This window comes from Corythoichthys intestinalis, chromosome 4 (genome assembly GCF_030265065.1).
Source record: "Corythoichthys intestinalis isolate RoL2023-P3 chromosome 4, ASM3026506v1, whole genome shotgun sequence".
Classification (NCBI taxonomy): Eukaryota; Metazoa; Chordata; class Actinopteri; order Syngnathiformes; family Syngnathidae; genus Corythoichthys; species Corythoichthys intestinalis.
In genome coordinates, this window is record NC_080398.1 from 61,281,057 (window position 1) to 61,296,557 (window position 15,501).

At 39.4% G+C, this 15,501-nt stretch overlaps 1 protein-coding gene across 3 annotated transcripts in view; it reads right to left on the bottom strand.

Moving 5' to 3' along the window:
• The window catches only part of LOC130914209 (glutamate receptor ionotropic, kainate 2-like), a 284,668-nt gene that overhangs the window by 17,204 nt on the left and 251,963 nt on the right, over nucleotides 1-15,501 (bottom strand). The window contains exons 15-16 of one of the 3 annotated variants that reach the window (XM_057833197.1): nucleotides 13,776-14,026; nucleotides 13,504-13,531 (exon numbers count right to left, since the gene is read on the bottom strand). In XM_057833197.1, the coding sequence (XP_057689180.1) occupies nucleotides 13,504-13,531; nucleotides 13,776-14,026 (279 nt within the window). Of the gene's footprint in view, nucleotides 1-13,072; nucleotides 13,532-13,775; nucleotides 14,027-15,501 lie in introns of those variants that run through there. The other 2 variants (XM_057833199.1, XM_057833198.1) reach the window with 2 other exon arrangements.

The window sequence follows — 15,501 nt, forward strand, 5'->3', positions numbered from 1 at the left end:
ATGACTTTTATCTCGTAATTTAACGTTTGTTTTTATTCCTAATAGAACTTCCAAAAGTAGTTTGGTGTTGACACAGATGGTTTGAGATGGACCGAGCAGAGAGAAGGTGATGGGAGATCAGGGATATATGTTAATCTGTGGGGAGCAGGTGCGCGAGGCTGAACAGACTCGGGTCCGGCGGCTGGATTTATCTTGTGTTTACACTACAACCCACTGTGTATTATAGTAAACGCTAATACGAAGCACACTGTTACATATGTGCACACACGTAGCACACTGCTACGCATTTTTTCTTGTCTTTACCAGTGACTGTAGCTGGAGGACAGCGAGCCTTCAGTAAAATGAAAATAATAATAAACTATCTACGCTCCACCATATCACAGGGCAGGCTTAACAACCTAGCCATGCTCTCCATTGAGCGTGAGCTTGCTCAAAAGCTGGATTTCACTGATGTTATGAAAGACTTTGCTGTCAAAAAATCTAATTGCATCACTGTTTGAGGGCTTGATAACTTCAGGGATGTGAAGGGGGAAGGCACAGGATGTTTAGTTATACTGTTTTGTTGCTTAGCAGGCAGGCATAACACTCTCAGTTGTATTGTATTGCAGCCTACATGGAACAATAGATGGAAATTGTTTGTTTATGTTGTGTCACGTCACATTATGGTCTGTTAAATTTAACTGTCCATCTCAAATAATCTGAAAATTTACACTGTCATTGCTTGCAAAGCGTTAAAAGTACTGCGTATGTTGTCGTGGCAATCTGGTGGCAGGGGTGGGGTGGAGTGGGGGCGCCCTATAATGGTCTCTTGTAGTGATGTGTCGATCGCGAACGAGCCGGTACAAAGAGCTGGCTCTTTGAAGTGAACGACGAGAGCCGGCACCCTTCCTCGAGAGCCGGCTCTGTCATTTTCCCTCCCCCTCTCTCTCTGTCTTGCGCGCACGCTCTCTCTCTCTCTCCTTCTCTATGTTGCGCTCTCTTTTTCACGTGTCTGAAGCGAGGTTTGGCAGTGGCTCATGTGCCGTGCTCAGAGAGGGAGTCAGGAAGAGGCGGGAGGGGCAAGGGGCTTGATACTAGGTACTGCATGGAGTGCACGCTGAGCACATGCACCGTCGCGCCTGCGCAGCCACAGACAGACACAGGAGGAGGAAAGGACAGCACACGAACGCGGTTTGTAGACCTTCAAGATGAGCTGAAAACGCAGTAACATTTTGAGACATTTACAGTGCCTTGCAAAAGTATTCGGCCCCCTTGAGCCTTGCAACCTTTCGCCACATTTCAGGCTTCAAACATAAAGATATAAAATTTAAATTTTTTGTCAAGAATCAACAACAAGTGGGACACAATCGTGAAGTGGAACAAAATTTATTGGATAATTTAAACTTTTTTAACAAATAAAAAACTGAAAAGTGGGGCGTGCAATATTATTCGGCCTCCTTGCGTTAATACTTTGTAGCGCCACCTTTTGCTCCAATTACAGCTGCAAGTCGCTTGGGGTATGTTTCTATCAGTTTTGCACATCGAGAGACTGACATTCTTGCCCACTCTTCCTTGCAAAACAGCTCGAGCTCAGTGAGGTTGGATGGAGAGTGTTTGTGAACAGCAGTCTTCAGCTCTTTCCACAGATTCTCAATTGGATTCAGGTCTGGACTTTGACTTGGCCATTCTAACACCTGGATACGTTTATTTTTGAACCATTCCATTGTAGATTTGGCTTTATGTTTTGGATCATTGTCCTGTTGGAAGATAAATCTCCGTCCCAGTCTCAGGTCTTGTGCAGATACCAACAGGTTTTCTTCCAGAATGTTCCTGTATTTGGCTGCATCCATCTTCCCGTCAATTTTAACCATCTTCCCTGTCCCTGCTGAAGAAAAGCAGGCCCAAATCATGATGCTGCCACCACCATGTTTGACACTGGGGATGGTGTGTTCAGGGTGATGAACTGTGTTGCTTTTACGCCAAACATATCGTTTTGCATTGTGGCCAAAAAGTTCAATTTTGGTTTCATCTGACCAGAGCACCTTCTTCCACATGTTTGGTGTGTCTCCCAGGTGGCTTGTGGCAAGCTTTAAGCGAGACTTTTTATGGTTATCTTTGAGAAATGGCTTTCTTCTTGCCACTCTTCCATAAAGGCCAGATTTGTGCAGTGTACGACTGATTGTTGTCCTATGGACAGACTCTCCCACCTCAGCTGTAGATCACTGCAGTTCATCCAGAGTGATCATGGGCCTCTTGGCTGCATCTCTGATCAGTTTTCTCCTTGTTTGAGAAGAAAGTTTGGAAGGACGGCCGGGTCTTGGTAGATTTGCAGTGGTCTGATGCTCCTTCCATTTCAATATGATGGCTTGCACAGTGCTCCTTGAGATGTTTAAAGCTTGGGAAATCTTTTTGTATCCAAATCCGGCTTTAAACTTCTCCACAACAGTATCTCGGACCTGCCTGGTGTGTTCCTTGGTTTTCATAATGCTCTCTGCACTTTAAACAGAACCCTGAGACTATCACAGAGCAGATGCATTTATACGGAGACTTGATTATACACAGGTGGATTCTGTCTATCATCATCGGTCATTTAGGACAACATTGGATCTTTCAGAGATCCTCACTGAACTTCTGGAGTGAGTTTGCTGCACTGAAAGTAAAAGGGCCGAATAATATTGCACGCTCCACTTTTCAGTTTTTTATTTGTTAAAAAAGTTTAAATTATCCAATAAATGTTGTTCCACTTCACGATTGTGTCCCACTTGTTGTTGATTCTTGACAAAAAAATTAAATTTCATATCTTTATGTTTGAAGCCTGAAATGTGGCGAAAGGTTGCAAGATTCAAGGGGGCCGAATACTTTTGCAAGGCACTGTAAGTGGTTAAAGTCAGATGAAAATAGGGCAGAATGCCGTGTCTGCAAATTTAAACTGTCAGTTCGAGGAGGGTCAACTAATAACCTCCATAGGCACATGAGGACGGTTCATCCTACTGTCCAGATAGAAGAAATGAGAGTGGCAGGTGTGCCTGTTACCACCAGTAACATTAATAATTAAATAATAACATTAATAAATAAAATAAATAACTAACAAATAATTACTTAAAGAAGGAGCCGGATCATCCTGTCCAAGTTGAAGTATTTAGTTTTCTTGAATGCAAATTTATAATACAGCAAGGAGTAGCTTATGTTTGTCAAAATGAAGCAAGGAGTAGCTATGTTTGTTTTGTTCGCTGCTGCTGTTGCAGTTACTACTCATTATTTTTGTTATGATGCAGCATGTTTGATTGTTGTTGGTTGAAGTTTAATTTTGTTGCTTGTTTATTGTTTGGAGCCTTTTTAATGTTCAATAAAAGAAGTAAAAACCCTTTCTTTGCTTAATAATTGTTGCTATGTGCTGTCAGTAGAGTGCAATATTTAGTTTACCAAGTCATTTATCAAAATGTATGCTAAATCTGTCATAAATATTTAAAATAAAAGCGAAATTTAAAAGAGCCATTTGAGAGCCAAAAAAGGCCGGCTCTTTTCACTGAGCTGATCCAAATGAACCGGATCACCGAAAAGAGCTGAAAATCCCATCTCTTGTCCCTGGGCCCCTGCAAGCCTGTTGACAGCCCTGCCAATTTGTATTCATAATTTATTTTTTTGCTATGTATAATTGTTATTTGCAATTGTACCTGCAGTATTTCCGAAGGATTTAGCGTTTTTGTTTTTTGGGCTGTGGAACAAATTCATCCAACTATTAGTTTATTCTCCCACTTTTCCTACCCACTCATTACACGACCATCTCGACTTAAAAAAACAGGTCCTGGAGACCACTGCTGCTATCCAAGGGATAGCAATATTGGTAGGGACGATATAACAGCATAACCTGCATGTACACTTTTTGCTGGGACAGGACATTAATAAGATCAAACAGATTGGGTGAACGGCGGTCAGGGCTACATTTCTCACCACTAAGAACCTAATTAATTGATAGGCTAAATGATTAATGCAAATGCAATAAATCTGTATTGATTTATACTAACGTTCACACTGCAATTTTAGAGTATAACATCTTAATCTGATAATTTTTCTTAATAATCTGATAATTTTTCTTAAATCTAATCGAATAATTTTCTTCATTGTGTTTCGAGTGTTAAAGGCTAGTTAACAGATTGATGCGTCAGATTCTTCCACTTTTGGTAAATATTACTATTTGTTCTGATTAAGCCCGTACATAAAAGTCGGTCATTTTCCACCTAAATCAAGAAAAAATGCTTTCAAATAATGTTTTGAACAATCCCTATTCTTGAATTAAGAAGACTTCTGACGAACAAGTTTTATTTTAAAGATTAAATATACAAACATTTTGCTTAAAATAAGTCTGTTCAGCTTATTTTCAGCTAGCTATTTTTCCTATTTCAAGAAATCTGAGTAAAATTTACTTAAGCACTGGCAGATAATTTTATTTCGAGTAAATTTACACTGGAAACAAGGGAATTTAACTTGTTTTAAGGAGGTGGGTTTTTGCAGTGCATATGCATTGGCTCAGGTGAAACACCATTCGATTCAAACCTTTGTTTTCAAATACTACTAAAGACTTCTAGAATAAATGTCTGGATTTTATTTGCAATTTTAAATTGCATTATTTGAACACAAATTAAATTAACATACACAAGAACCACAAACTTGTTAATCATCTCTTAAAGTGAATGTGACATGAAAAAGCATGTTTATTTCATAATACACAGTATTTTATCCTCCTGAATGATATGGACCGCTTGGATGTGTGTGGAAGCGATCGCTATATTTATCTAGTTTTTTTAATCCCACGCCATGAAAATGAGTGACTTCCGGCTTCCGGTCTTGCATTGAGGAGGAGGGCGCTGTGACGTGTACGGGTGAAGGCGTCCTCTTCACTAAACAGCCGTACTGTTGTGTATGAGGACTAAGGATTCAGCTGATTTTGCGCATTAATACGTTTATTTTTCGCATCACACCAGCCAAACGGCTGCAGAAAAATCTTGCTTTATGAGGGAGAGGCGAGTGCGCCTTTTTGGAGTTTCAAAAGGTTCCCATTCACCGTGGATAAATGACCAAAACAAGCCCTACAACTGTAGGACCATTGGACATACGAGGAAGTGAGTAAACATCTTGTTTTGTATTATGTCAAATACGAATACAGCGATTACAAAGTAAACACTACAAACTTTCTTTAAATAAAGGACTACTTACGTTTCATCACTGATAGGCATATAAAAAGCTCTCCTCATGCACATTAGCTGCACGTTAGCTGCACAACAACTGCAGCCGCCCTCCTCCGGGCGGTTTGCCAATCGACAACCCAGTCGTCATGTCAAATAATTCAGGCTAGTTATGTGTGATTTTCCACTTCGAAGACTTTGAAACATCACTCGGTTCGGGTTAGTCGGCTAGCTGTCACGCCTCTTGGTTTGTTTACATTCTCCGAAGCCGGGGAAGGGAAATGACATATGTCCGATTTAGGTGTCATAAAATATCGTTCGGGAGGTGCGACAGTAAGGTGAAGTCGACAGTTTTGACCATTATAGAGTAATTTTGCCATGTCGTCCTGAATAAGTGCATTTTTATTATTTCATATTCCATTTAGCACAAGACTGTTATTTGTCATGACCATGCCATTTATTTAACAATTGGGGAAAATACTTGGATAAAAAGAATATCCTGTAAAAATATTGAAGTAAAGAAACAGAAACAATGACATTTTGTAGCTCTCTTCGTCGCGTTTTCCTCGTTGTTAAATAGTTCCCCCTCGACGGGCTGACTAGTCCTTCTCAAGCCATTTATTTAGCTATTGGGGAAAAATACTTGGATAAAAAGAAAATCCTGTAAAAATATTGGAGTAGAGAGACTGAAACAATGACATTTTGCAGCTCTCTTCGTCGCGTTTTCCTCGTTCTGAATAATTCCCCCTCAGTGGGCTGAATAGTAAAACCGATGAGCCCAGTCTCCCGCTGACGTCATCCACCTGTTGGGGATGCTAGAGCCCTATAATGGTAGGCGTGGCTAACCGGCAGATTAAAAGACTAATTTCTCGTCATCTGCGTCTTGCTAAATTGTTGTATATAGTCGAATCATCTCAAAATATGATTCTAATTCACATAATAATGCTATTTAAGACTTTTTTTCTCCTGTTCTATCCAGATAAAAAAAAACAAAATTTTAATGCCACTCAAAATTGTCTAAATAAATTACATATACCAAAAAAAAAAAAAAATGTCTTAGTCGGGAATAACAAAACATAAATAAAAATGGAACCGTCCTTCAGGTAAAACACTACTGCTTTTGTCCACAAGCACAGCCAAACTCAACAAAAAATGAAAGCTCCTAGGGCTGCTTTAAAACCACATAAATAAAATAAAAATGAAAACTTGGGAGAAGGTGGGAAACCTTGGTTCACTACCTTTCTTACGGTTTAATCAATGTTAACAGTTGCGAACGTCCAGGAGGATATCTCTCTCAAAGCAGCTTCTCCTCGAGTTCGAGAAATTCGCACAGATTAAGGTTAAGATAACTCTGATGCAAGTCGGACTTTCAGTAGCAAAATTAGTGGTGTGTTCCCTACTTACACAACATTTCCGTTTTTACATTACTTTAAGTGGCTGCTGCTGGTAGAAAAAAAAAATAATATCCCTCATCTTCAAAGGGGGCAGAGCAGGCGGCATGTTGTATTTCTGTCAAGGTGGGTGGTGAATGCGTGTGTGTGTGTGGACTGGCACATTCAGCAAATGAAAATTGGTCAATGTTGGTCCCAACATGATTAAAATACTGTAATTCACTTAATAATGGTAGGGTCAATTCTATCCTTACAACATATGGGAAGACAATCTCAATTACCTTCAAAGTACAATTTGAGCATCCTGAAAAGTTGGTAGTGTTATGTCCCTACCGTCCCTAGGCAAACTTATGCCCTTGCCGCTATACCTGACAATGCGGACAAACTCTCTCCCAGTTTTTATTTGGCACCAAAGAACCAAACTGAATCGAACAAGCGTTTAATTGGCACCAAAGAAAACCAGAGACCATGTCATTTTATTATACATTTCATTTGATTGTAAAAAAAAAAAAAAAAAACATTTATCTGTGCATGTGTACGCACTAGACACTTCTGTTGGGACGAGATAACAGACGCTTCACCTCTGTATATTTTTCCAGTCGGAATTTGATGATTTTGTAGAATTTTTTTGGCTTGAAATGGTAAAGTAATAGGTTATAGTGTAATATTAAATGTTCATATAGATGACGTTGTGCTGACAGAACAAGGCCATGTCAAACAATTGTACGTGGAGACAAAATCATAATATTTTTTATTATATTTAATACAAAACAACAACGGCCAAAAACACCCCCCAACAAAGGCCCAGGAACCTAAAGTTTGTATGTATGTATTAAAAATATATTGCTTATTTCAAAGGATCCCACACCACGTTCTCACCGAAACTTGATATCTGTTTGAATCTCACCTTCCTCCTTAAAATAATAAAAGTGGATTTCTTGTTCAACAATGAAAAATAAGTGCATGGGCCCCCGTGCACCCCTCTACACCAGGGATCCCCAACGACCGGGCCGCGGACCGGTACTGGTCCGTGGCGCATTTGGTACCGGGCCGCACAGAAATAATAATAGGAGGTCGTCATAGAAATGCATTGACTGGACTGTTAGCAGTACATCTTGTTTTGTATATCTATGTGCGCTTGGCCTCGATAATGACATAGGTCGTCGCCCATCACATTTGTTCCCGGAAATGATTAGACCCCACTCTATAATGACTGAAAAACAGACGTGTTTGGACAGATTTTTTTACGGGGAAAAGGGAACCTGATAAGCCTACAACCTCGAAGAAAACAAAATCTATGCTACTACCCAAGCACTAAAGACCCACGAACTGCGAAGGAGTGGATTCGTGACCCATATGTGAATAAACCGAGCGATTCAAGCATGTCTGTGCAACAGGAATATCAGCTTGTACAGATCGCAAATAACGGCGACCTTAAATGTACATTTGCGACAACAACTCTACCGAGGTCATTTCGGAATTGCCTGACATTGCCAGGAAAGCACTGAAAACTGTGCTACAATTTTCAACATCGTATCTTTGTGAAGCAGGCTTCTGTCACTCTCCCATCTCGGGACCATCTCGTCTCAACGAAAAAAGCTCAGGCATCCCACTGATTCAGCGGGTGAGTTGTATTTTCCCTGCACTTAACGCGACGGGGCTAAAAACAATGTTATTTTTAGGGCTGGCAAACAATAAGAAATTTTAATCGAGTTAATCACATCTTAAAAATTAATTAATCGTAATTAATTGCAATTCAAACCATCTATAAAATATGCCATATTTTTCTGTAAATTATTGTTGGAATGTAAAGATAAGACACAAGACCGATATATAGTACATTCAACATACTGTACATAAGTACTGTATTTGTTTATTATAACAAATCAACAAGATGGCATTAACATTATTAACATTCTGTTAAATCGATCCATGGATAGAAAGACTTTTAGTTCTTAAAAGATAAATGTTATAGTAGTATGTTAGTTATAGAAATTTTATAATAAAATCCCTCTTAATGTTTTCGTTTTAATAAATTTTGTAAAATTTTCAAACAAAAAATAAACTAGTAGCTCGCCATTGTTGATGTCAATAATTACACAAAGCTCATGGATGGTGCTTAAACCCATAAAATCAGTCGCACCCAAGCGCCAGCAGAGGGCGAAAAAAACACCAAAAAACACGAGTAACAAGTGGACATGACACCGTCATTTTAATCTGTATGAGCGGGGCATGTGCGTTAATTGCGTCAAATATTTTAACGTGATTAATTTTAAAAAATTAATTACCGCCCGTTAACGAGATAATTTTGACAGCCCTAGTTATTTTATATTTGCTGAATATTTCTGCCGCACATTGCCGTTGTTCTGACAACTGTGGCATGTGCATAACGTTTAAAAAATGACCGCGAATGCAGGGATTACAAAGTACACACTACAAACTGTAAAGAAAGGAATATTAACTTAACAGCTCTCTCACTAAACGACTTCGCCGTGTCGTTAAGCATTAATTTACGCTATTTTCGTGTTGCACATGTATGTTTATGATGTAAATATTTTTCTATAGCACCGTTGCATAACATTGAGAGTCCAACTGAATATAAAAGAGGGCTTTTTTCACCGCCACAAAAGCTTTGGGAGCAAAATTTTATAAGGGTGCAAAATTAGAACAACGGTCAGTGAAAAAAAGACCCAAATCACACCGGTCCGTGGTGCAAAAAAGGTTGGGGACCCCTGCTCTACTCCATCGTATGCCCCCTGGTCCGCGAAAAATGAAATAGCTTTACTGGTCCGCGATGACTTAAAGGCTGGGGACTGCTGTCCTAGCCAAAAACTTCGACAGAAAGACTCGACCACACATGGATCCAGCAGGAGAGCTGGACCAGGTAGAGTAGTCGTTCTCCAACCCAGAGGTTATGGGCTTGATTCACCACCCTGGTGACCTTGTCTAAAGCCTGAGTTATGCTCCCGCGTTGCGGTGACGGCGCAGCGACTACGGCGTCATTCGACATTCGATAGTTCTGCGGTGAGGGAACGTGTTGTTCTGTAATTCACCGCCAAGCCACTAGAGGGATGTGGCGTTATGTTTGTACGCTTTTGGGGCATGCTTGTTTACTTCCGCTAGTCGGAGAAAAAATAAACAATGCAAGATGGAACTCTTGAAAGTAAATATTCTGCTCATCAACACTGAATAAATATTGAACATACAAATGTTGACGGGCAGGCGACGCAGAAGACGGTTTCGAGGCGGTCTGGCCGACTTTTGATGCCGCACAGAGAGTTTTAAAGACTCGGGTGGAGAGAGCTAGCTGTGGCGGCTAGCTTCAAACTGGCGTCGAGCACTGCGTTCAAGGTCTGCAAAGCCCTCCAGCCTGATTTGTTTGCCGTGTCCTACAACCAGCCACTGGGAAGCCATAGCAGATTTCTGGCGTCTAGGGAACTTCCCAAACTGTGTTGGGAGGCTTGCTCATAAAAAGCACCGAGGCACTCTCAATCAGTGATGTATTGTGTGTGTGAACTGTGTTATTGAAAATTAAAGATCAAAACAACTCTTTTGACACCAAATCTGTGCTTTATTCTTCATATACTTGAAACATATATACACAGTAAATGATGAAACCAACCAAAAATACGACATCAAGTGATAAAAAGTTGGCAGTTTTTGGCCGACTGGGTCACCGCTTCGTGTGGCCACTCGATTCCGAACACCCACGTCTCGGTGGTTCTTCCATTTTTTTTTTTCCGATCGCCGACCTTGCCATTTGGCAATCACAATAATAATGTCTTGACGAGACTTGCTCTTCGATGATACTCCCGTCGGCTTGGTGCATTTTTGCGTGTAGAAAATAATGTTTGATTCTATTCTACAATGGCGGTGTTTTCGCGGTAAACCGGAAACAACAGTCTGAGCGGACCAATCACAGTCCGTTTTCGCTACGTCATACGCGTCTACGCGACGCGAAGGTTAGAAAAATCGAGAGGCGCGCGTCAGGCTACGGCGTAGGGTCGTAACTCGATTCTTCCTTGACGGCGTAGGTCTGACGCGGAAGTATAACTCGGCCTTTAGTATCCTTCAGTAAGATGCTCCTGATGCTGCATCAACAGTAAGTAAATGAGGATATGGTTTGAAAGATCTTTGAGCATGGGTGAAATTGGGCGGTAATGGTCAGGAACGCCGTTCCAACATAAAATTCAGGGGCGGAAAGTTGCTTTGATCCCAAAAAATATGATGGCAACTGTCAAAAAAAAAAAAATGCCTGGCTACCACACACATATCCCCAAGAAGAACATTTTTTAAAGTCAGATTTACATACACAAGTGTTGTTGTTGCCATGCAACAATACTAATAAAGTGCTTGTGTAGCGCCATCCTTGTCCACCGTTATTTATTTATTTATTCATTCCATGGAGTTTCTCCCAGCGTGTGTATTAGTCTGACGAGTCGCGTCAGTGTGCGCATGCGTGCACCAAACCACCCTGGACTCCAGTTATCTGTTCAATTGACTGACATACTGACATGTGATCAGCATGGATAGTTAGCTCTGATTGGTTCCAAATGCATATTTTCCAAATGCACATGTATTCTGAGACAACAACAAAAAAGAGCAATCTTGTTGAATTAATGCAATTAAAAAGGGCAATGCAACAGAAAATTGATCAGATCTTTAGGAGAAAGGAAAAAGCTGAAGATGCTTATTTTATTTTATTTGCTCTGATGGGGAGGTTCAGAACATCTTCCATAATGCCTGACCATAGAAAATTCTGTTGTTGTTTTTTATTTTTATCTGAAATCGTGATGTGGTCCTTAAAAATAATATAATAATTTTAATACATTTTTAAAAATTAGTTTGTATATTTGTTCTTTAATTTGTATCATAAATGTTATATTAAACATCACATGTAGTTCCCGTGGTAAAACAAATAAAACTAAAGTGAAAATGAACACACTAAAGTTTTAAGCAAATTTTTTTTTTTTTTCTGCAACGAGGTCCAGAACTGTTTGTCTCAAATGTCGTACATTTGCCAATATAGATAATGTGCACTTTGGACTTATTTTTGTTCATTCCTATGTTAGGCTACTTATTTATTTTCTTATAATAGAAAAAAAAAAAGTCCATGTTTGCGTTATCTTCAAAATATATTCCATTTAACTGTGCATAATGCAAGTCCTTTTTACTTATTTTTGTTCATGTATGTCACTTATGTCTTTTATTATTTTAGAAAAAGTCAATGTTTACATTACCGTAATTTTTGCACCATAGGGCGTGCCTGACTATAAGCCGCCACCCATCAAATGTGACACAAAAACTCTATTTGTTCATAGATAAGCCGCACTGGACCATCAGCCGCAGCTGTCCTTACTGTATTATGGGATGTTTACACCAAAAGATATTACCCGGTAACACTTAATTTGACAGCAGCATCATACGACTGTCATAAGACCAAATGAACCACCATGAAGCTTTGAACCAATTGGCTTCAAAGCTTCATTGCTTCATTTGGCCATCACTGCTCCCTTTGGGGGGACAGTCAACCTCTTCTGCCACCTGCTGTCAACACTGTTGCTGTTCAACATGCCTCCTAGCATTCATGTTCCGTGCTAGTTATTTCTTCTTACTGTTCCAGTTGTTTCATGAATTGCGAGTTATGGTATTTGGTAACACTTTATTTGACAGTGGCGCCTTAAGACAGTCATTAGACAATCACAATCATGACATGACACTGTCATGAGTATTAATGAATGCTTATAATAGATGTCATTTAGTGTCATCTGGCAAATTATCTCACTTTGAATGGATGTAAAAGATCTGAGCTGGACATAAATGGAGTTGGTAATATAATTTGCTGGATGACACTTAATGTCATCTGTCATAAGCATTCAAAGATGCTCTTGATAGTGTCATGTCATAATAATGACGGTCTTATGGCAGTCTTATGACTCCACTGTCAAAGTGTTACCAAATACCATAACAAGCACTTAATGAAACAACGGGAACAGTAACTGAATAAATAAGTAGCACAGAACATGAATTTTGATTGTTATTTACATCTGTAGCTCTGCAATGCATGCTAGGAGGGATGTGTTGCCTATTAACCCAAATAAATCAACAAATAAGCCGCATTGGACCATAAGCCGCAAAATTCAAAATGAAGGAAAAAAGTAGTGGCTTATAGTTACGGTATCTTCTATTTTAATGTACATCCTGTTCTTAAGTAATTTAAAAAATGTTGCATTTTGATGTAAGGAAATGAGGGGAAATGAAAATTAGAAGAGGGGGGTGGGGTTACTGTATGGTGTTTCTTTTAACTGTTATATTGCACAGTATTGAAAAAATACAATTTTGAATGAAAATCAGTTTCCATGTATGCCTTGTTACAGTAAGTGTAATGCATTAGCCTAATGCATGTGTAAAACCTGTTGTTTTTTATTGTGTATTATAACTGCCAAACACAGTCTTCTTTGCATTTCTGTGGCTTTAGGAGGTTTGACCCCCCCCCCCCCCCCCTTCTCATAAAAAAAAAAAAAAACAGATGAAAAATTTTGGCGACCTTTGTCAGGGAGTACCGACAAGAAAATAGCCGCTTTCACCCCGTGATTACAGCACAGTAAATGCAACAGCCCAGTTGCAGGGTGAGTGGATATCAGAAATGAGTAATTGGAACTTAATGATGTGGAAGTGTTGATTATGCAGAATGAAAAAGTGACATGCCTAATTTAAAGCCTGTTGACTGAGTGTGTAACATTAACAGTTAAAGACTAAAATACTAATATATATTCTATTTTATATTTTAAAATATTTCTATTTTTATTGCGTAGCTTAAAAATGTGAGTACATAATAGTGTTTTGTGGCAGTTATAGATTTTGTAAAAGTTTCTTGAGTGTGTCTTGAGGTCATTTGAGATGGTGGTTAAAGATTAGCTTGGATCCATGGTGACAGCAGAATTCCTCACGTTTCTTATCTCGTTGTCGCCATTGGGCCTAAATGAATAAATGCAAAAAAACCAACCCTTATCTTCCAGTATATGAAGAAGCACTGTTATTATAACTTGAAAAATAACTGATGCTCGTGAGTTATAAATGTTCTAAATTAATGTCATTAACATTACTAATTTGTGTCGTTTTTGTTTCATTGTGTTAAAATCTATACATTTCTGCCATGAAATTAAATCAAAAGGTGAACTTAAAATTGCTATTAATTGTATGAATTAAAAACATATCCTACCTTTTCAAGTTCAGCGTGTTGCTTGGACTTGTAGAAGAGCTCTCCTACTGCCACGAATATGGAGAGGACAAGTCCAGCAGCTAAAACAATGAAAATTCCGCCAATGTTCTGGACACCAAGGGCACTGGCCTCCTTAATGTCCTCTTCTGGACAACCGTTTCCTCGCCACCACTTCTCCTTCATCATATGAAGCTTGCCTTCTTCCTGAAGCTGCAGAATGGCTATAGTGATCTTGTCTCTGTATGGAGATCCTGAAGAACCAAAAAAGTAGTTCAGATTGTGGACAAACAATGACTGAATCATTTACATAGGCTATAAAACACAGTAAATTTCTTTCAAACCAGGAACAATTAAGCAAATGCAAATTCTGGAGATTGACTCGCATATCGAATACACTATATAGGGAGTCATCAGGCTACGAACAAGTTCCATTCCTACGCTGGCAACGTTTTCCGCGAAAGTCAGAATTTACCTTTTGAAGTCGAAATTTACGTCAAAATACAGTGGTACCACTACAGACAAACGTCTCTACATACAGAATTTTCAGGTTTAGGCACACCTCAACGGGAAAATATTGCCTCTTGTTACGAAAGAAATTTCAGGATACAAAAGGCAAAAATACAGTATGGCTGGTACTCACAGCTCCCAGAGTTTACTGAACGTAATATACACTGCTGGCCAAAAGTATTGGCACCCCTGCAATTCTGTAAAATAATGCTCAATTTCTCCCAGAAAATGATTGCAATTACAAATGCTTTGGTAGTAGTATCTTCATTTATTTTACTTGCAATGAAAAAACACAAAAGAGAATGGAAAAAAAATTAAATCATTATCATTTTACACAAAACCAAAAATGGGCGGGACAAAAGTATTGGCACCCTATGAAAAATCATGTGATGCTTCTTTAATTTGTTTAATTAACAGCACCTGTTACTTACCTGTGGCACATAACAGGTGGTGACACTAACTAAATCACACTTGCAGCCAGTCAAAATGGATTAAAGTTGATTCAACTAATGTCCTGTATCCTTGTGTGTACCACAATGAGCATGGAGAAAAGAAAGAAGACCAAAGAACTGTCTGAGGACTTGAGAAGCAAAATTGTGAGGAAGCATAGGTAATCTCAAGGCTACAGGTCCATCTCCAAAGACCTGACTGTTCCTGTATCTACAGTGCGTAGTGTCATCAATAAGTGTAAAGCCCATGGCACTGTGGCTAACCTCCCTAGATGTGGACGGAAAAGAAAAATTGACGAGGAGTTTCAATGAAAGAATGTGCGGATCAGGGGTCGCGTTAACCAAATATTTTCCGTCGTTGACCGTTTTTTTAAAACAGTGACGGAAAAAACTGAAGTCCATCTGTCATTTTGACAGGTTGCAATTCACACCCCAGACCACAGGGTGGCGAGTGAGCATATTAATTAGCTATTGTCTCTCTTGATGCATGACGTCGTTGGCCTTACTGGGAAAAATGTCAAGGCAACTGAGTGTCCGAAGTTTCTTCAAAAAAGTTTCTTCTTGAGACATTTGATTATGCACAAGCGGGCACGCAATTCAAGTCCATGCGCACCAGGAGGAAGGTGTGAGACTGTTCAGGCCACAGCAGGTGAACTGTTAATTTCATAGTTCCATATGTAGCCTACCTACTGGGGCCACAGTCAGCTGTTTTTGTCACTGCGGAGAAAAAGTTACATATTCATCTGCTTGATGTGTGATGGCACGGTGTG